Source organism: Castor canadensis, chromosome 16 (assembly GCF_047511655.1).
Source record: "Castor canadensis chromosome 16, mCasCan1.hap1v2, whole genome shotgun sequence".
In the NCBI taxonomy this organism is placed as follows: Eukaryota; Metazoa; Chordata; class Mammalia; order Rodentia; family Castoridae; genus Castor; species Castor canadensis.
The window spans coordinates 15,040,414-15,066,364 of NC_133401.1; the positions used below are offsets into that span (position 1 = coordinate 15,040,414).

At 49.7% G+C, this 25,951-nt stretch overlaps 1 protein-coding gene across 2 annotated transcripts; it reads right to left on the reverse strand.

Annotated features, from left to right (window-relative positions):
* Positions 1-6,020: 6,020 nt before the first annotated feature.
* On the reverse strand, positions 6,021-21,277 carry Plaur (plasminogen activator, urokinase receptor). 2 transcript variants are annotated; one of them, XM_020172122.2, is made up of 7 exons: positions 21,131-21,277; positions 19,085-19,195; positions 17,008-17,145; positions 10,502-10,657; positions 9,908-10,042; positions 8,007-8,153; positions 6,021-6,552 (listed from the first exon to the last, which is right to left on the reverse strand). In XM_020172122.2, exons 1-7 carry the CDS (start codon positions 21,186-21,188, stop codon positions 6,299-6,301), a joined length of 999 nt encoding a protein of 332 aa, XP_020027711.1. In that variant the 5' UTR covers positions 21,189-21,277; the 3' UTR covers positions 6,021-6,298. The 2 variants fall into 2 exon arrangements, with proteins under 2 accessions (XP_020027711.1, XP_020027710.1); XM_020172121.2 differs by having other exon boundaries at positions 17,008-17,148.
* Between the last annotated feature and the right edge of the window lie 4,674 nt (positions 21,278-25,951).

The window sequence follows — 25,951 nt, forward strand, 5'->3', positions numbered from 1 at the left end:
TTGAGGGGGTGAGTGTACGCGTGAAGGCTGGGGTGCGTGTGACAGGGGAGAGTGGGGGTGTGCGTGACAGCGTGAGCTTGAACGGAGGGCGTGATGCGGGAAAGGTGAGTGCGAGAGGTGTTTTGTGGGCAGGTGAGTTGAAGGTGAAGGTGAAGATGTCTGGTATGATGGAAAGCTGGGCAGGTACGGGATCTCGTAGGGCGGGGGCTCCCTCCCTCCCTGCGATCCCCTAGTTCAGCCTCACTCCCTGGGAGGGGCCCCCAGAAAGTAACCAACTGAAGGAAGCCCGGTCCTGGGCCTGGCGTGGGGGTGGGGTAGAGACGCTCCTGTGGGCACCTCCCAGGCCTGGCGTCCCAGCTCCCCGCCCTTCTCTCCTTCCTGCTCAGTCGGTCTAGGTCCGGTCTCTCCAGTGAAGCATCTGCTCTGACCCCGTCACCCCTCCAGTCTCCAGTCTCCCATCCAAGTACTAACCAGGCCCGACCCTGCTTAGCTTCCAAGATCAGAGGAGACCGGGCGCGTTCAGGGTGGTATGTCCGTAGACAAGTCCCCCGTCTCTTCTCCCTCCTGAAGAGTCCAGTTCTATGGGAACCTGAAGACCTGGTGCAGGATTCTCACCTGCAGAACCCAGGAAAAGTGAGAAGCAATGGGAAATAGGCCTTAACTTCTCATGTGCCCCATTGACAGTCAGGAAAACTGAGATCCAGATATGCCAATTCTTTATCGCCATGACTACGAAAAAATTCTACATCCAGGCCAATCAAGAGACTTCAGCTCCCAACATGCTTTCTGTCCAGTGCCCAGCCCCTAGCATCCTCTCTGGCCTCAGGACCAAAGCTTTCATCAAGCCCTGTATTCCCAGGACTACGACTGTAAGCAACTTTTCTTTTCAGTCCTCGGTTTGTAGACTGGGGAAAGAGGTGGTCAGATAGGAAAAAATCTGATCCTTCTGGGGATGGCGTTCTGTGATCTGGGCTGGGTGGGAGAGAAGTGTTTGACCTGAGTTTGGGATACTGGTTCAAGGTGTATCACGTGTTTTCTGTTGGCAACAACACAATGCCTACACTGGGCAAGTTGTAAAGAAAAGGTTTATTTTGGCAATGAATTGGGGCCCCAGCTGGTAATGTCCTTCTTGGCTGGCAGAGTCACTGGTGGCACAGGATATCACATGGCAAGAGACAGGGAGTACATGTGTCTCTCTGATTATTTCTTCTTCTTCTGTCTCCTCCTCCTCTTTCTCTTCTTCCTCCTCCTCCTCCACCACCACCACATTAAGTCTTCCAATTTTTCTTGTGTTTTTTTTTTTCTCCCTCTTCGTATAAAGCCACCAGGAGCTGGGTGCCAGTGGCTCATGCCTGTAATCCTAACTACTCAGGAGGCAGAGATCAGAAGGATCGAGGTTCGATGCCAGCTGGAGCAAATAGTTCGTGAGATCCTATCTTGAAAAATCTCGTCACAAAAAAGGGCTAGTGGAGTGGTTCAAGGTGTAGGCCCTGAGTTCAACCCTAGTACTGAAAACAAAACCAAACAAAAACACCAGGATCCAATCATGGGGACTCCACCCTGATGACTTTATCTAATCCTAGTTATTCCCCAAGTCCCACCTCTAAATGACATAGTTGGATTAAGTTTCTGCCCTCTTCATATCTCATGATGGGGATTAAATGTCAACATTTGATTAATGCACACACTCAAGCCAGATCTAAACCATGCCAAGTGTGTAGCTAACAGCTACATTTCCCCAAAGAACCAGTGGGCTCCAATGCATGTCTCCTGCCCCAGCCATGAAGCATCCTGGGAGATACTGGTTTGGTTCTCATCTGTCATCTTTGGGTCCCATCATTTCTTCTATCCGAAGACATCAGGAGAGTGATGATCCTGTCCCTGTCCTCCAGGTTGCTCTGTTCTTTAGGGTTTTAGGGTGACAGCAAATCCAATCCCACTGGCTCCAGAGAAAGAAAAATGTTTCATGTGACATATGGTTCCAGGCTGGCTTCGCTGGATCTGTTCATCTCTCCATTCTGAGGATGGATGAATCCCCACCCTCGTGTCGTCAGGTGGCTGCCAAACACCTCTGGGACCAGATTCCCATGGGAGGGGGCAGGGAAGAGAAGAAGACAGATAAAGTGAAAGAGGAGAGGAGAGAAGGAAGAGACTTGAAATACCCTCATCTAAAAACTTAAAACTTAAAATTTTGGGTTCTCTCTCCCTCCATACCTCAGACTGATCTTGAACTTACTACATAGCCCAGGCTAGCCTCAAACTCTGTATCTTTTCCCTTTGTCTTTCCTAAGACACTGTTGAATCTGTTTAGGCATCCACCTTTCTTTCTTTGATACCCACGATGAGGGGTGAGCCCACAGGATTGGGTCTGAATACACTTTACCAAATGTTTAATCCTATTCTCTTTTATGGTGATTGCTTCCAGCATGGAAGCCAGGCAAGTGAAACACAAGGGTAAGTCTGTCTGGACATTGGGAAGTTAAGTTTTCATTGTTTTTCAAAAGACATCCTAGAATTGGCCCCTTTGCTATTGCCTCTGAACATGAGTGTGATGTCTGGAACTGAAGCAGCCATCTTGAGGCCAAGAAGTAGACAAGCCTGACTGGAACATTTAAGACATGGTGGACCCATTTAAGACATGGTGGACCCATTTAAGTAGTCATCCCAAGTACTGCCCTAACTCGTGGTCTCTTGTTATATGAGATAACCAATTTCCTCTTTGTTAACCATTTTGACTTGGGTGTCCTCTTAAGTATAGCCTTGACTCCCATATTGCCAGTGTTCACACAAAATGTGTGGAAGCAGCCCTGCTTGCTGATTAAAGCATACTAAATGATAGAAAGGTTCTTTTTCAGTTGTTCCCCCAACCTGTGGCAGGATTGCTCTTACAGGGTCTGTTTTCCCAGCTCTGGTGGAAGGGCAGCACCCCTTGAGGACTGTGCTTGACCTGAACAACTCTAGGTGGTGGCTTTGATGTGAATTGCCCTGGCTGGGCAGAGGCTTGACTTTGGCCCTAATGGAACCCAGTCAGTCTTCCAGCTAAAATTTGAGAACAGAGACTCAAGTAGCTCTTGCTACATATCATCCCAGTGGGTGTATGTTCTACTGTATGTGTAGAGAGACAAAAATAAAATGGAAACCCAGGAAGGAAATGAGAGAGAGAGACAGAGGGAGAGAGGGAGAGGGAGAGGGAAAGGGGGAGAGGGAGAGAGAGAGAGAGAGAGAGAGAGAGAGAGAGAGAGAGAGAGAGAGAACTTGGGTTTCATGCAGCCTTTCTCTTTTTTTTTTTTTCTGCAACACTGGGACTTGAACCTAGGACCCTCCATCACTGAGCTACATCCCTAGCCTCTTCAGTTCTGTTTCCTGTCCCTGCTAAGCCCAGGAGACCTAGGTCTTGCTTGGCTTTTAAACTTCCAATAACAGTTTTTGCTTAAGTCAGCACAAACAGATTTTATGTGTTACAACCAAAGACCTTTGAACAAAAATTCAAAACCACTAGCAATGGGGGTTTGATACCAGACTCTGGTCCACAGATTGTGAGATATGTGTCCCTAGCCTCAATGTCCGCTGGAGGGCATTGTGGAAACAGTGAAATTATCCTCAATTGTAAATATGGAGCATCTCAGAAGATGTCATCTTAGCCTCTCTCTGCTGTAGAGCATCATGGGAAATACAGTCCTGGCTGGCTTTCCTTCCAGGCATATTTCAGGCAATACACAGAGGCAAACAAATAAAAGCCTTCTTCTACATGGCAATTATAATGGCAAGAGTGAGTGAAATACAAACATACACACACAAGAACCCCCAAAACAACAACTGCTCCAGTTAGTCATTGCTGCATTAAAAAAACAAAGAAAGAAACCCACCCCAGAGTGTGATGGTATAAAACCACACCTTTAGATTTCATGATTCTGAGAATTTTTGGCAGTACTAAGGTTTGAACTCAGGGCTTTATGCTTGCTAGGCATGCACTCTACTGCTTGAGCCACTCCACCAGCCTCTTTGTTCTGGTTATTATGGAGCTACGTCTCACTTTTTGCCCAGGCTGGCCTGGACTCCGAGCCTCCTATTTTAAGTTTCCTACCATAGCTGGGATGACAGGCATGCACCACCATGCCCAGCTTTTTCCCATTGAGATAGAGTCTCAAACTTCCCCCACCACAACAGCCCAGATTGCCTCCAACTGTGATCCTGATCTCTGCCTCCTGAGTAGCTAGGATTATAGTTGTGAACCACCGGTGCCCAGCTTGAGTTTCTGTCATTTTAAGCTACTTAAAATTGTAAGTCTGTAGGATCTGTTTCAGCAGCTCCAGGCAAGGCTTCTGGTCACATGTTCATGGTGGCTCCTTTGCCCTTATCTGGAGGCTGGGCTGACATGGCTGACCATCTGGGCTGTCGCTGCACTTGGCTTCTGTGCTGGACTAGCTTGGGCTTCCTCACAGCATGGCAGTCTCTGGGCAGTAGGGCTTTTAAATTGCAATTGTTTCCCCCATAGCAAATGTTCCACGACTTAGGACATGGGAGTTGAGTTTCTGAAGGTCTGGTTCCTTACCGTGCCACAATGTCACTCCACCACGTGTCTATTAAAGGTTAAAGCAGAGCCGGACATACAGACTTTACGTGTTTGTTTCTTTGGTGACAGAGCGTCTGAGTATGTAGCTCAGGCTGGCCTTGAACTCACAATCCTGCCTCAGTCTCCTGAGTGGTGCGATCATAGGCCTGTGCCACCACGCCCAGTTAGACTTCTCCTCTTTAAGCTACCAGGACAGGTGGTGACACAGGATGAGAGGATGCCTTTAAAAAAACACTATCCCTCACCAGCCCCTAACATTATGTTGTTTCTTCGTGGGAAGCACTTTTGGGGATCGCAATTTGTCCCCATGGGTTGTCACAGTGAACCATGAGAAACACGAGTTTTTCAATATTGTGCCCCGACGGTGCCACTGCAACATAGTCCTGGTGCATCCCCGCACTCGCCCTTAGACAGAAACCTCACGCTCATCCTAACCTGCCTGTCACCCTCTCCATCACCATCGCCCTAACCCCCCAACTCCAACCTAACCCTACCCTCACTGTACTCTTACCTCCACCCCAACCCTCACCCTCATCCTAGCCTCACCTTCATCCTAAGCCTCACCCTAAGCAACCCTACCCCTCACCCCAAACCTCACCACAGACCTCCCCTCACTTTCATCCTAACCCCCACCCTACCCTACCCTCGCCCTTACCCTCACTCTAACCCTAATGCTAACCCCAAACCTGACCATCGCCCTCACCTTAAACCTAAACTAAGAAAAGGACAGAAAAAGAGAGTGTGGGGTTGGCGGAGTGGTTCGAGTGGCAGAACACCTGTCTACCACGTGTGAGGCTCTGAGTTCAAACCCCAGTGCCGCCAGAAAAAAAAAAGAAAAGAGAAGTGAAACAGTAATCTTGCCTTTTTCTATGTCAGTCCTAAGGCACCCTGGGAAATTTAGCCCAGACTTTATTCCCTACCCTAGGCATCAAGGGAAATTTTTTCCTTGGATTTCTCACTGTCATCAAGGGAGTTCTGGCCACTACGTTCTCTCCTATCCATCTCCTGCCCCAGGGCACCCTGGGAAATGCAGACATGTGTCCTTAGAAAAATGAAATAATCTTAACCTTGGACATTTGTGAGAAGAGACGACTGGAAGGTTGGTGCTTGGGTGGGTAAATTAGAAGATTCCATCAGTTGTGTGACATGGTGACTGACATCTGTAACCTAGCTCTTGGGAGGCTGAGGTAGGAGGAAGGAACACTTGGGCTACAAAGTGACAGAATGACATCCTGCTTCAAAATTTTAAAAAAATGCATTTGGAGGTCAGAAATGGATGTGGAGGCAGCTTGGGCGGGGCGGGGGGGGGCGGTACACAGTGACCACTGAAAAGGCAGAGCCTCAAATGGCTGGGTCCTACAGCCTGACCTGTAATTCCAGAAACGTCCAGAAACACCCCATGCCCTGTCAAAGATAGGTGCTACAGCGATGGGCAAATTCAGCCTTGTTCACTGGTACAAAAATTTTATTTATAATATAAAATAAATAATATGAATATTAGTTCATAACAGTCCTAACAGTGGCGACAATATGAATAAACTCAAGATCCTTTCTCCAGGCCATTTTCCTCTGGTGCTCTGGACGACTTGATGAAACAGGTTTTTTGGATAACTGGGGAAACTGAGGCCCAGAGAAGTCAGCACACTGGTACACAAGTCTGCAAGAATAGAGTGGAGGTAAGAGCAAAGACGTCCTTGGATCCAGCCAAGGTGGAGGCTTTTGGATTCAGATCCAGAGGGGAATGTCACCCCACAGTCTGGCAGTCATGAGCAGAGTCATGGTGAGGCTGAGGTAGGCAGAGCCAGGCTGGGAGGCACCTCCACTATGGAACTGACCATCTGGGACTGGGCGGTTACAGCCACTGCCAGAGCAGCAGGAAACAATGACTTGGGTCATTCTGAAGGTGTCTGCCACATGGGAGCCCTGGCACCATGAGGCGGTCGCACAGCCACGCACTGTGTAACTCGGGTTCTGCAACTCTGAGGAAAGAGAAGACCAAGTGAGATTCCCAGCTCTCAGGCCTGGGCCTGGAATTCTCAAGTAGGTGACAGGCCACCTTGCTGTGGGTGCCACCTCCACTGCCACCTGGAGTAAAGGTCCCTCCAACCTATTCCAGGAATCTGCAAAGTCAAAATTATTCTTATACGGGTCAGGCCTGGTGATACACGCCTGTAATCCCAGCTATGTGGGAGGTGTATGGAGGAGGATCAAAGCCCAAGGCCAGCCCTGGCCAAAGAGGGAAACTCTACCTGAAAAATAATGAAAGCAAAAGAGGCTGGGGGAGGGGATGTGGCTCAAGTGGTAGAGCACCTGCCTAGCAAGTGCGAGGCTCTGAGTTCAAACCCCAGTGCCGTCACAAAATTTATCCTCATAATAATGAGGTTTTCTTGGTCTCATGAGTATATGAGAGAAACTCCAGGACATGTGATATTGCAACAGAAAGAACACTGAAGCAGAGATAAGACCCAGCTGTTTTCTATTCACTCCAGACATCAAAGAGGCTTGCGCTGAAGGTGTGACTCAAGTGGTAGAGTGCCTGCCTAGCAAGCATGAAGCCCTGAGTTCAAACCCTATACTGCCAAAAAAAGAGATTTGCAACACAGTAAAACAATGCCTTTCTCCTCACCTCATCATCTCATTTAAAACAGTCATTTCTTATAAAAATGCTATTTACAATAACGTGTCATGAGAGTTTAATTATTTGCAGTGCTGGGGATCAAACCTAGAGACTTGTGCATGTTAGACAAGCATTTTAATCACTCAGTTATATCCCCAGCCCTGTTATTTTAATAAATAAATAATAAAAAACTAATCATGAAATTAATTTGTAATTTTTGCAGTGCTGGGGATGGAACCCAAGGTCTTGCACATGTTACACAAGCAAGCACCTATTAAACTTTTTCTCAGCTTTAATTTTCTTTCTTTCTTTTTTTTTGTGGTACGGGGGTTTGAACTCAGGGCCCACACCTTGAGCCACTCCGCCAACCCTTTTTTTGTGATGGGTTTTTTCGAGATAGGGTCTTGTGAATTATTTGCTGGGGCTGGCTTCGAACTGTGATCTTCCTGATCTCTGCCTCCTGAGTAGCTGGGATTACAGACGTGAGCCACTGGTGCCCAGCCAGCTTTAATTTCTGACGCAGTTCATATCTGTAGATATAACTAACTGACATAGCCAATAATTTCTGAGAATCTGAAAGAGTCCTGAGACCAAAACCTTTGAGAATCCTTCTCAGATTAATGTGCCAAGATAAAAGCTCCAGATGGCCACAGGAAGTCCCTGACATCTCCAGGAAATCCCGCCCCCACAGAAGTCTCAGTGTGGACTGTGGCAGAATGTCCATTTCCTGTTGGACAAGTCCTAATTCCTCACTACAGTTTGTAGTTCCACTTTTCCTCCAGGAGGTGCCCCAGCCACCCAAAGGGCCTTACTTACCCTTAGTGCCTGTGGCTTCCAGACATTGATCCATGGGGCCCTGGCAGTGGATGAGGGAAGTCTTATTGGAGGAACATCCGTGGGTGCTGTTTCCTTCACAGCTGTAACACTGGAAGCCATTGGGTGGCAGCTGTTCAAGTTCCAGGACTTAGGAAAGGACAAGGGACACAGAGACCAAGGAGATTAGCACCCGGAACCCTCCTGCCATGCATTTTCTCCCAGGACTCTGGACTCGGCCTGAGACACTAGGGTGCCACCCTGTGGTCAGGCGTGTGAATGACACTTTCTGGGATGAGGGTACAATTCTCCAGGGCTTATGAGGAAACCCCAAGTCTGTATTCCCCATGAGCCCCACATCTGACCAGGCACTAGGCTGAGCCCCAGCTTAGCAACTGGGTAGCACCAAACAGTTCCTACCTTCTCCGAGCTTAAAAGAGCCACCGGCCACCTGTGGTTTAAATAGCACTAAGTATCATTTAAGCATTTGGTTTACGTTTAAAGTGTTCTGTCACCACATGCAGCAACAGGGACCACAGGGGACAGCACCAGTGTAGAACACTCTAACACTGTGGAAAGTTCTACTGGACAGAGTAACACGAGAGAGCTATATTATATTGGGGAACTGGGGACAGTAAGTTTTCCCTGATCATAACACATTGAAGCTGAGATGTGGCCAGGTATGGTGGTGTACACCTGTAATTCCAACAACAGGAGTCAGAGGCAAGAAGATCTCAAGTTCCAGGCCAGCATGGGCTATACAGGGAGACCCAGTCCCAAAATAAAACAAAACTAAGGGCTGTAATATATGCCAGGAAAAAAAACAAACAAATAGGACCAGTGGAGTGGCTTAAGTGGTAAGAGCACCTGCCTAGCAAGTGTGAGGCCCTGAGTTCAAATCCTGGTACCGCAAAAAAAAAAAAAGGAACAAACAAAAAAAACTAGGGCTGGATATAGCTCAGTGGTAGAGCACTTGCCTGGCATGTGCAAGGCCCTGGTGGGTTCTGCACCCCTGGGGGGGGGGGCAGATCTGAGATATAATGGGTAGGAGCAGCCAGCCATTACAGCTCTTGGGGACACGTGTTCCCCATAGCGGGAAGAGCATGTACAAAGGCCCTGAGGCAGGATGGAGCTGGGTGTTTGTAGGAACTCCTGTAAGATCATGAGGCAGGCAGGTGCCATAACAAGACCTTTGGATTTGATTCTAAGAGTAAGGGCGAGTCAGTGAAGTGCTCCAGGAAAGAGAGTGATTGCCATTAAAAAAAAAAAGTCACTCCTTCTGTGGCCTTAAGCCTTGACTGTGGGTGCCAGAGTGGAAACAGGAAGACCAGTGAGGAAGAGGTCCTGGGGTGTGTGCCCAGGGTGGTGGCAGTGGAGGTGATGAGGAGTGGAAGATTTGGAAGGATAGCATGGGTCTTAGTGAAGGATTGATGGGCTTATTGAATCACTGAAATCCTGTATTTACTTTTTTTGGTGGGACTGGGGTTTGAACTCAGGGCTTTGAACTTCCAAAGCAGGCGCTTTACTGTTTGAGCCACGCCTCCAGTCCATTTTGCTCTGCTTATTTTGGAGATGAGGTCTTGAGAACTATTTGCTCAGTCTGACCTCGAGCCATGATCCTCCCACTAAGATTACAAGTGTGAGACACCAGTGCCTGGCATATTTGTTTTTTTGAGACAGGGTCTCACTGTGTAGCCCAGGCTGGCCTCTTACTAGTGACCTCCTGCCTCCGCCTCCATGTGCTGGGATTATAGAAGTGAACCACCACGCCAGACTAGATCCTTACTTAGGAAAGCCTTGCTATGCCCACTTTTCAGAGAACGGGAGCAATGGGCTCCAGGCCCCGCCCCTTGTCTGACCCCGCCCCCGTGTGACCCCGCCCCTTCTCTGGCCACGCCCCTTACCCGGGCCCCGATTGCACTTGGTGGAGTTGCAGCACTGCAGGTAGTGGAACGTGTGGTTGTTGTGGAACCCGGTGGGGCCTGGGCAGCCCGGAAGGATGCCACAGCCTCGGATGTGGTTCTCATCGCTCAAGCTTCCTGGGGGCGGGATGTAAGGGGGGAAGGTCAGCAGTCAGTCGAGGTGAGGAGGTGAAACTGGACCTTTATTTTATTTAGGGGAGCCACCTTTCTAGCCTCCTTAAGCATAGTCGTGCTCTGGCCAACGGGATCTAAGTGGAAGTGCTTTATGGAACTTCCAGAAAGGAACAAAAAAAGAATGTTTCCTGGTTTTTTTTTTTGCCTCCTTTTCCCACTCCTTCCTGAAACTTGAACACAAGGCCTGGAGCTCTGGCAGCCATATTGGACCATGAGGCAGTCTTGCTAGTGGAAGTAAAAGTTGAGGAATGAAGCCTCTGGGTTCCCTGACACTCTAGAGCTGTCCTAGCAGCCCTGGGCTTCCAGTCACTGGATGTGTGCGCGCGCGAGGGGTCTCTGTTGAGCTTAGCCTTGGGGAAGAGCAAGGCAGAGAGGGGGAGTCGCTGGCGGGTTGGGGCTCACCTTCCAGGCTGTGGTGGGTCACCAACTCCAGACACTGCTCACGGGGAGAGCGGCACTGCAATGTCTGCTCGCGGCCCCTCTCGCAGCTCTTGTCTGCCGAGGTGCAGGAAGAGCACTCCAGGTAACGGCCTAAGGGGACGACGGGCCCCCGGCCCACTGTGGAGAGGACAGGGGGTGAGGCGTGAGGACCCCACTCCTCCTTGCAAAGCCTCTGAGCCAGCTGGTCCTCAGCCCCACGGGTGATTCCACCTCCTTCCCAGCCCCGCGGCCTGTCAGGTCTCCCTCCTTTGTTTCCATCTTTGACACCAGGCTGCTAAGACTAAGTCTGACCCTGCCTTTCCTCTGCTGGCAATCCTTCCATGGCTCCCTACTGCTTTTAGGGCCTGAGTGTGGCACTCAAAGCCCATCAGACACTAGGTCCTGGTCACCTCCTGTCCTACCTCATCACCATGCGCTTGCCCCTTTCCTCCCCCAGCACACAAGCTGACTGGCCTTTGCTCCCCACTTTTCCTAACTCGTACACACTCTTCCCATGTCATCGCTCCAATGTCACCTCCTCTGGGAAGCCCTCCCTGACGCACTAGGCTGGATCAGGGACCCCCTCTGAGCTCCTATGGCACTTTCCCCCATCCCAGCCCTGCTCAGACTGGGTGGTCACTATTTAATGTCAGACTGTGAGCCCCAGGAGGGTAGGGTCACTACTAGCATAGGGCCAGAGAAGATATTCATTATTCAATATATAGACAGCACTGGGGTTTGAACTCAGGTCCTTGCTCTTGCTAGGCAGGCGCTCTACCATTTGAGCCATGACCCCAGGCCTTTTTGTTTTGGGCATTTTTGAGGTAGGGTCTCACATTTATGCCCAGCAAGGCTTAGACCATGATCCTATTTGTGCTTCCTGCGTAGCTGGGATGATAGGCCTGCACCACCTATTGGCTGAGATGGGGCCTCAGTAACTTTTTGCCTGGCCGACCTCACACTGTGATCCTCTAGCTCTCCACTTCCCAAGTAGCTAGGATTATAGGTATAAGCCACCATGCCTGGTTCACTACATTTTTTTTTAATGAATGAATTAAAAATTACTTAAGCCAGACACTGGTGGCTCATGCCTGTAATCCTGCCTACTCAGGAGACAGAGATTAGGAGGACTGTGGTTTGAAACCAGCCCTGGGCAAATAGTTCTCAAGACCCTATCTGGAAAAAAAAAATCACAAAAAAGGGCTGGTGGAGTTGTTCAAGCAGTAAGAATGCCTGCTTAGCAAGTGTGAGGCCCTGAGTTCAAACCCTAGTACTGCCAAAAAAAATTACTTAAGCCTTTCTATTGCTCCCTGAGGTAGCCAGTCTCCAAGACGGCCTCCAGTGGTGTTTTTTGTTTTTTGTCTTTTAGGGATGGAATCCAGGGCCTTGCACATGCTAGGCAAGCACTCTACCAGTGAGCTATATCCTCAGTCCTTGGTTTTTGAGACAGTGCCTTGCTATGTATTCCTTGATCTCTGCCTCAGCCTCTAGAGTGCTGGGATTACAGACATACACCACCATGCCCAACTTGCACTCCAGGATTCCTGGCTTGCAGAGACTTTGAAATAACACATGTTAATTTTTGTTTTAAGTTGGGGGCAATGAGTGAGACAGCAATCAACAACTTATACCCTCTACCTAACTATCTGAGACATCAAGGCCTCTTCATTGATCCGCGATAACTTCCTTTTGCATAAGCCTTTCAGTGGAGGCCAACTGGATCTGTTACTTTTCCCTGGAAACTCTGGGTCATTCCAGTGCCTGGACCTTGGCTCACACATCTCCCCGCCTGGCATGCGTGATCCTTCCTGATCCACGTTATTCAAGCTGCGTCCGGGCCAAGACTTAAAGAAGGGAACCATGTCTGAGCCAAGGCTTCCCACTGGCAGGCTCGCTGTAATTAGCTGAATCCTTTCCATCACAGCCAACTCATCACCCTCAAAGAAAAAACCTGAAAGGCCCGTGAGCCATGCCTTTGCGTGTGACCTTTCAGGAAAATGAAAACAGGAGTTTCCATCGTGGCCAAGGAAGCTGTCTGACACCATCAGTTGGTTTCCTTTGTGAACTCTTCTTAGGCCACTCTTTCTTTCTTTCTTTTCTTTGTTTTTTTGGTACTAGGGCTTGAACTCAGGGCCTGCACCTTAAGCCACTCCACCAGCCCTTTTTTATGAGGGGTTTTTCAAGATAGGGTCTCATGCACTATTTGCCCAGGCTGGCATTGAAACACTACCCTCCTGATCTCTGCCTCCTGAGTACCTAGGATTATAGGCACAAGCCACTGCACCAGGCTTTCCTTCCTTCCTTCCTTCCTTCCTTCCTTCCTTCCTTCCTTCCTCCCTCCCTCCCTGCTCCCTCCCTCACTTTCTTGCTTGGGCTCACTATGTAGCCCAGGATGGCCTGGAACTCACAATCCTCCTCCCTCAGCCTCCTGAGTGCTGGGATTACAGGCACGCACCACTATTCCCAGCTTAAATCAGAGCTATTTTAAAGTTCCTCCAATATCCGAATCACCACCAATCTGTTGCCGTTGTTTGATTTTTCTCAGTTTCTGGTCAGTCAGTTCTTTTTTCTTCCTTCAGGCTACTATACAAGCTTATATTCAATGTCAGACATTATAGATGAAAACTTTAAAGGCTCTATGTGATGTCCTGTCCCGAAGATGGTTAGCTTTTCTTCCTGTCAAGGATGGATCTGGCTTTTTCAGGCCTTCCCCCACTAGGGCGAGGGCTCAGAGGAATGCCTGGGGTGGTGACTGAGGCCACCCCACCTCCACACCTGCCTCATCAGCACCCCGTGCCTGCTGGAAGCCGGCTCAGTTCTGACTTCCCAGCTACTAATTTTTGCTGATTTCCTCCATGTCTCACCCTGGGCAGGCACAGCTTGCCGGTGACTTGAAGGAAATGTGTTGGCAGATCTGGGGACTCCTTTTTCTGGGGTCCCCGCTATTCTGGGATTACACCTCTGGTTTTTCCAGCCTGTACTCCAACCTGTCCCCTCAGTCTAGCGACTCTGTCTGGGACGCTCCAGCAGGGAGTTGGAACGCACTGGGGAACAAGCCAGGCTGCCTGTGAAACCCAGCGTCTGTGCTTCCCGTACTTCAAAGGGGGCAACGCCTCCGGGCCTCCCTCCATTGCTGCTCTCCAGGGACTTCATACCACTGTCTGCCATTTGTCCAGTGTTCCCAGTTGTCATCGGCAGAAGCTTGACCCTGACACAAGTGACTCCATCATGGCCAAACCTGGACGTCTCTGTCCCACACATCACTTAGGTTTGGATGGCTACCAGCCAGAGCTCTTCCACTCAACTGCGCCTGTCTCTTGGCTGGCCACCCTCTCCATCTGGAGCACCTCCATGTTGGCTTCCCCTCATCTACTCCTTTGTGTGTGGCTCATCTTCTCCCATGCTTTTTTCTTTGGAGGGACTGGGGTTTGAACGCAGGGCTTCACACTTGCAAAGCAGGCTCTTTACTGCTTGAGCCACACCTCCAGTCCATTTTGCTCTGGTTATTTTGGAGATGGGGAGTCTCATGAACTATTTTCCTGGGCTGGCCTCCAACCACAATCCTCCTGATCTCAGCCTCCCAAGTAGCTGGCATTACAGGCATGAGCCACTGTGCCCGCTTCCTACCATGTTTTCTTTCCCTCACTGCTTTGACCCAGCTCTTGGTCCTTTGCTGAGAAAGTCTCCACTGGCCATCCCCTCCTCCTCCTCTGCTTCAAGACCCCACACAGCTGTTGCTTCCTCTAGAAGCCCTTCCCTGAGCTGAGCCAGGCATCCTGCTAGGGCCCACAGCTCCTGCTGACCTCTTGCCTGGCCCTGCGCATCCCATCCCTGACTAATTTGGTTAGCATTTGTCTTGTAATGTGTGTGTCATTCGTCGGCCCCCAAAGCACACTGGACTGGGTTGGTCATGCCGTGTCTAAGTGTGGGTTAGTCAACTGTACAAGTCGCCACCACAGGGAAGGTGGCTCTAGTCATGGAGATAGAAGGAATCCATTATGAGACTGCTGAATGGACAGGTGTTAACCCAACTCCCAGTGGACTCTGCCACACCCATCTCTCCCTGGAGACCCCTCATGTCCCTGTAATCTATCAGCCAAAGGGGTAACAGTGGCCCTGAAGGGGGCTTCTTGGGGTCTGTTCTGTCTCTGACGGCTGTTGATATTTTTTTAAAGACAGGGTCTCACTACCTAGCCCAGGCTAGCCTTAAACTTGTCATCCTCCTTGCTCAGTCTCCCAAGTGCTGGGATTACAGACATGCAACACCACTGTTGTTAAACACCTTGACTTTTGTCTCTGATTCAATGCATTCCTTAGGCCCAAGTATTAGTTCTTTCCTTAAGCACATCTACTAGGGAGAGCCAGCCAGTGGCCTCTCTCTTGTCACCGCCTTAAAAATAAGCCAAGTGTGGTACACTCTGAGCACTCAGGAGGCTGAGGCAGAAGGATTGTGAGTTCGAGGACCAGCCTGGGCTACCCATCGAGACCCTGTTCCAAAAAAAAAAAACAAAACAAAAGAGTATCTGACCCAACCCTGCCACTAGATAGTTTGTGGTTAGGATGGAGAAAAATCAGGCCACATGAGAATGGAGGAAGAAGGAAAGCTGAGCTTGAATCAGTTCTGCTTACTGATGTCTCTGTGACTGTGCACGGCCTCAATCAACTTCCTCCCTTACTAGATTGGGAAAGAGGAGGCAGCTGCTGACTGTGCAGCACAGTCCCTTCCTACCCCATCCTGGCCTCTCCTGTGGGATTTGTGGAGAATTTGATCCTTTGTAAGTCAACAAAAGGGCTGAAGAAATTTCTTTGTATTGGTTCTCTCTGTCCCAGTCAAGGGTTGTCAATTCCTAGGGACTTATTCCGCCCACAGCAGCCTGTCATCCTGTCCTCCCTTTTTTTTTTGGTGGAACTGAGATTTGAATTCAGGGCTTCCCGCTTGCAAAGTAAGCTCTTTACCACTTGAGCCTCACCTCCAGTCCATTTTTCTCTGGTAATTTTGGAGACAGGGGGTCTCAAGAACTATTTGCCAGGGCTGACCTTGAACCACAATCCTCAGGATTTCAACCTCCCAAGTAGCTAGGATTACAGGTGTGAGCCACCAGTGCCCGCCACCATCTCTCCTTTTTTTTTTTTTTTTTTTTTTTGCAGTTCTGGAGTTTGAACTCAGGCCCTTCACCATCAGCCACTCCACCAGCCCTTTTTTTGTGTGTTTTTTTTTTCTTTTTTTGAGATAGGGTCTTGTACACTATTTGCTGGGGCTGGCTTTGAACTGTGATCCTCCTGATCTCTGCCTCCTGAGTAGCTAGGATTACAGGTGTGAGTCACCAGTGCCTGGCTCTGTCCTCTTTTTAATTGAATTTGTTTTGCAGTACTGAGGATTGAACTCAGGGCCTTATGCATGCTAAGCAAGCATTCTACCACTGAGCTACCTACCCAGCCCTTTTAAAAATATTTTCACATGGAGTCTTGTTGTTTCCTGTCTGGTGTCAAACTCCTGGGCTCAAGTGATCCTTTTGTTTCACCTTCCCGCTGGGACTATAAACATGCATCACTATGCCCAGCTTCCTCTCTTTTTTTGACTTCCCTTAAGAACTTTGAGCAGGGTGTGGTGATACACATCTGTAATCCCAGTACTAAGATGCAGAAAAGGAAGGATCACAAGTTCCACAAGTTGGAAGGAAGGAAGGAAGGAAGAAAGGAGGAAGGGAGGAAAAGAGGAAAGGAGGGAAGAAAAAAGGAGGGAAGGAAGGGCAAAGAACTTTGAAATTCTGTGTCTTGGTCCTTCCTCATCTATTGCTTGGACTCTGTCTCTGTCTCTGTCTCTCTCTCTCTCCCCTTCTCCTCAGTGGTGGTACTGGGTTTTGAACTCAGGGCTTCATACTTGCAAGCAAGTGCTCTACTGCTGAAACCACACACCCACCCCTTTTTGCTTTACTTATTTTTCCAGATAGGGTCTTTTGCTTTTACCTGGTGCCAGCCTCAGACTATGATATTCCTACCTTTGCCTCCCATATAGCTGGGATTACAAAAGTGAACCACTATACTTAGCTTATTTGTTGAGTTTGGGTCTGGTTAACTTTGTGTCCAGACTGGCCGCCAACCTTGATCCTCCCAAGTAGATGGGATTACAGGCATGAGTTTCCACATCCAACCCTCTAGAACTCATGGAAAAAGTAGCCTTTGAAAGCTAGTGTGAGAGTGTTAAGAGCAGGGGTTGTGCCTTGTATATGACCTATATCCACACAAAGATGAGGGTGAGTTTATGACTGGGAGATGGGGATGGGTTTGGGGTGGAAGTGGGTTGGAGTTGGAGACCCTATGAGAGTAGAGTGAAGTTCAGGCTGTGCTGAAGATGGGTTAGAGTTGGGATACAGGAGTCAGGAATGGAGTTGGAATTGGGGTGGCATAGGATGGGGGTAGGAAGGGATGATAATGAGGCTGCGCTGGGGACACTTTGGGGCTGGCACAACGAGTGCCGCCCTACTTACCAGGTCTGGGCCGGTTGCACAGGTTTCCCGCACACACGTTCTCTGTAAGGCTGATGATCTGCGAGTCAGTCCGATAGCTCAGGGTTCTGTTAGTCTTTTCTGGATGGGCACAGCCTCTCTCCACCACCTCCAGCTCTTCTTCTCTTGTGAGGAACGCATCTTTAGTGACATCCTCGGCTTCAGGGCTCACCCACTGCCAATTCTGATCCTCTCCAGCTTGTCTTTTTTGGCAGTACTGCAGCTTAAACTCAGGGCCTACACCTTGAGCCACCCTGTCAGCCTTTTTTTTGTGATGGGTTTTTTACAAGATAGGGTCTCATGAACTATTTGCCCAGGCTGGCTCTGAATTGTGATCCTCCTGATCTTTGCCACCTGAGTAGCTAGGATTACAGGCGTGAGCCACTGCCTCCCTGCTTCAGTTCACCTCTTCTTTGGGCCCCAACTCTAATTTTTTTTTCTCTGTTGGTGCTGGTGTTTGAACTCAGGGCCTCGTGCTTGCCAGCTAGGCACTCTACCACTTGAGTCAAGCCCCCAGCCCTTTTTGCTTTAGTTATTTTTTCTAATAGGGCCTCACAATTCTGCCCTGACTGGCCTGGACCAAGACCCTCCTGTTTATGCCTCCCTTGTAACTGGAATAACAAACAAGTGCCACCATGCCCAGTTTATTGGTTGAGATGGAGGTCTTGATAATTTTTTTTTTTTTGGCGGGACTGGGGTTTGAACTCAGGGCCTCACACTTGCAAAGCTACCGCTCTACTGCTTGAGCCACACTTTCAGTCCATTTTGCTCTGGTTATTTTGGAGATGAGGTCTCGTGAACTATTTGTCTGGGCAGGCTTCTAACTGTGATCCTCCCAAGTAGCTAGGATTTCAGGCATGAGTCACCAGCACCTGGCTTTGATAACTTCTTGCTTGGGGTTGGCCTTGAACTATGATATCCCTCATCTCCACCTGCAGACTAGCTGGGATCACGGGTGTGAGCCACCAGACCCAGTTCTAATTCTGTCTTTTCTAGACTTATGTCCCACCCCCTCAGCACCAGTTTAGTGAAGAAGGGAGAAGTCTCTAAGAGAAAAATTTTATTTATTTATTTATTTTTTGTTTTGTTGTAATCTTCTGAGGGCTGGGATTATAGATGTGCACCAATACACCCTGCTTCTGATGTGTATTTTAAAAGTGAAATGCTTTGCACTTACCAAAAAGTATAAGAGAAGAATATAATAAATACTGGGTGTTCATAACCCAACTTTGTAAAATATTAGTTCTTTTTTTTCTTTTTTCTTTTTTTTGTGGTACTGGGGATGGAACCCAGAGCCTTCTGCATGACAGGTAAGCACTCTATCAGTTGAGCTACATCTAAGCCCAAATATTAGCATTTGCTCTATTTTTAAAAGGAAATGAGACTCAGAAGAAACAGCTAAAGTTCCAGATTTACACCTCCTAAATTCTATTGCTCCTGATATTATATATGCATAACAACATACACCATTGCCTTCTTTGTTTAAAGCTTATGTAATAAATGATATCAAAGCCAGGTGTGATGGCTCACACCTGTAATTCCAGCTACTTGGGAGGCAGAGAGAGGGAGGATTGATGTTTGAAGCCAGCCAGTGCAAAAAGTTAGTGAGACCCCATGTCATTCAACGAGCCTAATGCGGTGACACCCACCTCTGGCCCCAGTTACATGGGGGACTATAGATAGGAGAATTCTGGTCTGACGCCCTCCAGGAGGCCCTACCTGAAAAACAGCTAAAGCTAAAAAGGGCTGGGGGCAAGGCTCAAGTGGTAGAGCACCTGCCTAGCAAGCCCAAGGCCCTGAGTTCAAACCCCAGTACCGCCCAAACAAACAACAACAGTTCCTTCCTTTAAAGGCAGCAGACTGACTTGAGGTTATTCCCAATTTTCCCTATTACAAAAGTATCCTTAAACTTGTGTCCCTGGACTGTCTACATTCTTAGGAGTTGAACTGCTGACACACTGCCAAATTGCTCTGGGCAACCTCTCTCCCTCGTCTTACCTCCCCCCCCACACCGCAGGGTTGGATGGGGTGGGGGCGGGGCGGGGTCAGTAGCCCTCACCTTCCCACACGCGCAGGACGGTGGTCCTGCAGAGGTCGTGGCCGGGGGCACACTCCTCCTCGCGGCAGCTCGCACTGCTCTCACACCGGATGCACTGCAGGCCCCAAGAGGCTGGGGGAGGAAAGGAGAGCGGGTTACACGCTCCGCACCGGGGTCTGACTCTCCCCTGTCCTGCCCCAAGCTGGAACAGTCTAAGGACCACTTAGGTTCGTGCTCCAGTCACGTTTTGTCGCCCCATGATCCTAACGCTGGGTTCCGACTGGCGGTCCTACCTATTCCTGTCCCACAAGTCCTCCCCCCAAAGTCCTGTCCTGGCCCTTTCCCTTTAAGTTTGTCCTTGTGCGGTGTCTTGTGAAAGTCATACCCCCGCCTTCTCAAACAGGATGACCTGTCCCTGATGCCGTGTAGGTCCTTTCTCCCTCCCAGCTGCCCTCGGCTCCCACCTCTGCAATCCCCCCCACCCCACTCACGCCCCCAGGTTCTAGTCCTCTCCAGAGCCTGTCCTCACAGGTCTCTCTCCCTGCTCATCAATTTATTCTGAGGTTCTAACCTTCCCACCAGCGCTCCCCAGATCTAGTCCCAGCCAATCGAATCTCCCCCAAATTCTCTCCCGCAGGGCAGGCTGTCCGTTAGGTCCTATCCCCGCTCTCTAGCTCCTTCCAGATATTCTCCCAGGCTCCTAACTCCTCCCAGATACTGCAGCCTCTTCCCTAGCTCCGCCCCTTCTCCCTCCCAGATATACTAGCCCCGCCCTCCAAGCCTTTACCTAGGGTCTAGCCCCGCCCATGATTCTTTTCTGAAGTTATCTCCAGGCCCCTGGCTCCTCCCCAATGTCGTAGCACCGCCCCTTTATCTTCCCTTGTTTTAGCCCCGCCTCTGGTTCCTCATCAATGTCATAACCACGCCCCCGGACCGTCCCTGGGCTTTAGCCCCGCCCTCCGGCTCCTCCCTGATGGCCTAGCCCTGCCCACCAGGCCCTCCCCTATGTTTAAGCCCCGCCCACCAGTTCCTAGGGTTTAGCCCCTTCCTCTGGCTCCTCTCAGTTGTCATAGCCACTCCCCCGGACCGTCCCTGGGCCTTAGCCCCGCCCACCGATTTCCCCCTCGCCTCGGAAGACCTAGCCCTGCCCTTCAGGCCCGCCCCTATGCTTTGGTCCCGCCCACCACCTCCTCCCAGATGATCCCGCCCTACCCTCCGGCCCGCCTCCCAAGTGTTAGCCCCGCCCACCGGCTCCTCCCCAAGGCCCCGCGTCGGTCCCGCCAGCTCCTCCCGGAGATCATAGAGAGTCCACTCTGCACACCCAAGCTGTCTCTCTGTCTGTCCACTTGGCCTCCTGGGACGACCCTTTCCTTTCCAGAATTCGGAATTATTACTCATTCTCGGCCTCCCGCGGTCCCGAGCGCTGAGTTACTCATCGCCACCCCACCGCCCCGCCATCCCGCACGGCGCCCGCCCCGCCCTGACTCAGAGCCTCCGCAGTTTCCTCTCATTTCTTAAACCTATTCCCTCAAGTTTTCCGGGGGAAACAGGGGAGACGGTCATGCCGGTAAGGAGACAGTGACAGGGAAGGGGACAAGGCCCGGGTCCCCACCCCCTGGCTCCGAGACTTGAACTTTTTTTGGACTTGTAATGTGGGGTTGCTTTCCCTTAACTCTCAAAGTGGGGATCCGCCGCCGTGGGGCGCAGCTACGGGGTCTGGATCTCTTTTATCCAAGAACTGGCTGTTTGGTTTGGGATCAGTTACTTAACCCCTCTGTGCCTCATTGACCTCTGTGAAGCAGAATTAACCAGAGTCCCCTGCGCAAGCAGCTTAGAAGAGCGACAGGGAACACTTACTACGTAAGTGATCGCCCTTGTTAAATGACTTGTTAAATGTTAATGTTAGCACTTACCGGGTACTGTGCCACGTGGGATTGCGTGAGCTAGCAGGAGAGTTATTTGATGGAGAGGGGAGAGGTGCTGGGGTCTACCCCCAGCCATACTCCCCAGACCCTGACCCCCCAGCTCTTTAGTCCCCGGCGCAGGTATTCGGCACGCAGCCCCTACCTGGGATGCAGGCCAGAGTCCACAGTAGCGACAGCAACAGCATCAGCGCGCGACCCATGCTCCTGTCTTCTGCCTTCCTGTACCTCTGTGGTCTGATCCGGGTACCAGACAGTTTTGTGGTCCCGACGGCTCCTCCCAGACGTTTTGCTAAAGAGCGAGTCAGCTGCAGCTGCGTGGGCGCCTCCCCCTTCCCCCCCCACGACCTCCCTCCTCTCCCACAAAACTTCCCTTCTTGGACAGGCGCGGCCAAAGCGGCCATCTGAGTGAATGGCTCCTACCTGACTCATGTATTGAGGTCACAGCTCTGTCATCCGACTGCCTGAGTTCAAATCCCAGGTCTCCCTCATCCTGCTAGGAGAACTTAAGCAATCACTCTTCTCAGCTTAAAAAAAAGCACTACTGCAATCCTACCTCCTCAGGAGGCAGGGATCAGGAGTAACACGGTTCGAAGCCAGCCCCAGGCAAATAGTTCTTGAGACCCTATCTTGAAAATACCCAACACAGCACAGAGCTGGTGGAGTGGCTCAAGCGGTAGAAAGCCTACCTAGCAAACATGAGGCCCTGAGTTCAAACACCAGTACCACCACCAAAACAAACAAACAAAAAACTTGTCCACACAGGAGGAGGGGTGAACATGATCGACTATTAGATAATGTTAGAACTTTGGTAACTTTTGTTAGGGGAAGGAAATGATGGCATTGGGGTTCTTTTGGTAAAATGTCTGTATCACTCAGGGATGCATTCTGAAACATTTGGATGTGAAATAACATAATGGTCTTTATTTACCTTAAAACATTTCAGCCCCCAAAGTAGATACCACTGTTGAGAGAAAGGTCTTCTGTTTCTCCTCCTCCTCCTTCTTCTTTAAACCAGATGCTCACTGAAGTATCTAGGGGTGAATGTCATTGGTGTCTCTATTTGGAATACATTAGAAGCCGGGCACCGGTGGCTCACGCCTGTAATCTTACCCACTCAGGAGGCAGAGATCGGGAGGATCCAGGTTTGAAGCCAGCCCGGGCAAATAGTTCTCGAAAAAACCCATCACAAAAGGAGGGCTGGTGGAGTGGCTAAAGGTGAAGGCCCTGAGTTCAAGCCCCAGTACTGCAAGAAAGAAAGAAAAAATAGAAAGAAAGAAAGAAAGCAAAAGAAAAAATATACATCAGAAGAAAATTAAAAGCAAAAGATCTGGTGGCCCACGCCTGTGGTTCCCAGCTCTCTGGCGGCTGAGGCAGGAGGACGTGGAGTTGAAGGCCAGCCTTGGCTTCATAAGGAGACCCAGTCTTAAATAAATAAATAAATAAATGAGGCAAATATTTGTATTACTTTTATCACATTTACAGGCACGAGGACTTATGTCATTCTCTCTCTACTGCCGTGTGTTTGGAAAGGTGTAAGAAGTAGAAATAAAATGAGGGCCTAGCTCAAGTGGTAGAGTGCCTGCCTAGCAAGTGCAAGATCCTGAGTTTAAACCCCTTCAAAAAAAAATGCAAAAGACAAAAGAGTCCGTGGTCTTAAGACACGTAGTCAATGACAGAGGAAATGCCTAGAATTGTGACTGGCCAAAATGGAGGGTTTAATAAATTCCTTCAACACTTACTAAGCATCTCCTTAGTGCTGGGACTGACCCAGGAACTGGGGACACAGTAGGAAACAAAGCAAAGCTGCCACCCTTGTGGGCTGAGAGTGGAGAGTTGATAATTGTTATCTAACCTTTCATAGTCAGACAGTGATAAGCAAAAGGGGCTGAGCGGCTGTGAGCTGGTTTAAGTGGGGCAGTCTGAACAGTGAGGGAAGTCTGGCAGGTGCTTAGGAACCTAAGGAGAGGGAGTGTGGGCAGAATGTGCCTGAATGACACCTAGGAATAGCAGAGAGGTCAATGTGGCTGAGGGAGGCGGAGGGAGAGGTAGAAGGCAATGAGAAAACAGTGGCTTCCTTGGCAATAATGGTTATACTCTTTAAAAAAATATTTTGGTGGCACTGGGCTTTGAACTCTGGCCTCACACTTGCCAGGCAGGCATTTTACACCTTGAGCCACTCCACTAGCCCTGTTTTGTGTTGGATATTTTTGAGATAGGGTCACGAGAACTATTTGCCCCAGCTGTTTTCAAACCTCTATCCTGATCTCTGCCTCCTGAGTAGCTAGGATTACAGGTATGAGTGACCAGCTCCTGGCTAATATTATACTGTTGTGATTCTAATTAGTCACTGAAGCCTTAAGGTAATAATTTTAATATAAGGTAAGTCCCAAAGAAGCCCTTTCTTCTAAGTGGTTAAGACTGTCTGGCCCAGTCTATGAGGGTTTAAATTCCAGCTATTCACTGGCTGTGTGACCTCTGGTAGGTTACTCAGCCTTTCTGTGTCCCAACTTCCTTATGTAGAAAGCAGAGATGGCAAGTGTCTCCTTCCAGGGTTGGCATTCTGGAGTAGTGGCCTATGTCTGTAATGCCAGCACTCTGGAAGCTGAGGCAGGAGGATTGCGAGTTTGAGTTTGTGGCCAGCCTGGGCTGCACAGCGAGACCTTGTCTCAAATAAAAAGAACACACTTAAGATTCTTGCCCCTGGCCCAGGGCATGGTACAGACTCAGTGAAAAGGTAGCTTGCAATGATCGCAGTTGCCCCAACTCTGGACTCTGGCCCTATTTCCTCTTCCGGAGTGACAGAGAAGCTGGACATGTGTCATAGAATCTGAGGTCAGCCATTGTCATGCAGATGATGCAGTGGACCACTCCCTGGGTGGGTCACTCTGAGCCAATACAAGCCTTCATTCTGAGACTCCACTTTCTCACCCGGAAAACAGGGTTCCTCACGGGGAAGTAGAAAGTTGGGGTGTGACTGGTGCAGGCAGGTTTTTGACACAGCTCAGCCACTTGCTCCTAGGTGACCCCAGGAAGATGGCTTCATTCCACTGCTCCTCGACTTTCCCATCTGTAAAATGGGTCTGGGGTCGGTGGGAGACATCTGTCAGTGAAAAGAAAAATTCTAGGTTTTGGGGGGCTGTGGAGCTGCGTGGACTGGGGCAACCACTGCCTGTTGTGACCTCAAAGGTCTGGGACACAGTTTCCTCTTTTATTTAAACATGAAGGAAGTTTCTTCCAGTTGGTTCATCATTCCTTGAACTCTGACTTCCTGAAATCTCTGTCTCTCTTCTGTGTCCATCTGTCGTCACTGACTCTCTCTCTCTCTCTCTCATTCTTTTTTTTTTTTGCTTCTGTTTCTCTGTCTGTGGATCTCCTCTGTGGTCCTGCATCTGTTTTCTGACTCTATATGCTTCTCCTCTCTGTCTCTCTCCATGTCTGTCCATCTGTCTCTGCCTCTCTCTCCCTCTCTCTTTCTGAGTGGGTCTCTCCCTCCCTCTGACTACTGTCTCTGCTTCAGGTGACACACCTGTAAGTTTCCTGTGACGTGTTGAGGGAGGGGACACGCAGGGCCCAGGGACCTGCAGAAAAGTGACAAGAATGTTCCCTCTTTCCTCCTTGTGACTCACGTGGGCCTCACCCAGCTCCTGCCCGCCTGCCGGGCTGTGGGTGAGGCCCAGGGTTGCAGGGGCTCCCCCAGACTGATGAGAGGAGGGTTTTGGATTTTATGCAGAGATGGAGAGGGTGAGAGAGCTGGAGAGACAGGGACAGAGGGAGAGAGGGACAGAGAGACAGCAGGAAAGACAGAGTGATCAACAACAGACAAGGAGAAGGAAAGAGGAAGTACAGAGAGGGAGAGATAGGGTGGGAAGGAGAGCCAGTGAGAAAGACAGGACAAGGAGAGAGAGAGAGAGAGAGAGAGAGAGTATGAATTAGAACACCGTCCAAGGATCTTCAGAAAGAAAAGTAGACAGAGTTGCTGTGTGTGAGTGTGTGCATGTGTTCATGGGAACACTTGCATCTGTCTGGGGTCCCCTTAGCCTCTTGCCACCTCCCCTGATGAGCTGACCACCCTCTGGCCTGGCCACTGTCTCCCCTCTGTGTCCCTCTGTGTCTCTAGTCTGGAGACTGGGTCCTGAGTTGATGGAGGTGGCAGGGCTACAGCCATGGCCTCCTTCTGCCAGGAGGCTAATGGTCACACTGACCTGGCCTCAGATCCTCCCGGACAGGGAAGCCCTCTCCCCTCAGGGCCTCCCTGGGGAGGGAACAGCTCTTGATTCCAATACCTCTTTTCTCCCATTTCCCAGGCAAAGAAACTGAGGTCCAAAGGGGAGTCTTTTTTTTTTTTTTTTGAAGCAGAGTCTCACTTTGTAGTCCAGGCTGGCCTCAAACTTGCAATCCTCCAGCCGCAGCCTCACAAGTGCTGGGATTACAGGTGTGCACCACCACACATTGGGACTTTTTGAATCCAGACTTGTAGATAATAAATTTTGGTTCTTTGAGGCTATATACTTTGACATATTTTGTTATGACAACTGCAGGAACTAACACAGCTTTTATGAGTCAATAAAATATTAGCAAAGGACAGGAAAGGTGCACAAATGGCTCTTATAAAAATGATACTAAAATACCATTGACATCAGTTAACCTCTGCTGTCACAAACTTAAACTTAATAACTCTGTGGGCTAGAGGTGTGGCTCAGTGGCAGAGTGCTCGCCTAGCATGAGCAAGGCCCTGGGTTCAAACCCCAGTGCCGAAGACAACAACAGAATTTATCAGATCTCATGGCTCAGTGGATCATCCGGGTACTCTGATCTAGGATGCCTTGGCCAGGTCCACGTTGACTTCGATGTTGTCATCATCTGAATACGTGTGTTCTCTTCAAAATTCACACACTGAAATTCTGTCCACCAAGGATGATGGTATTAGGAAGTGGGCTTTTGGGAACATGATTAGGTCACGAGG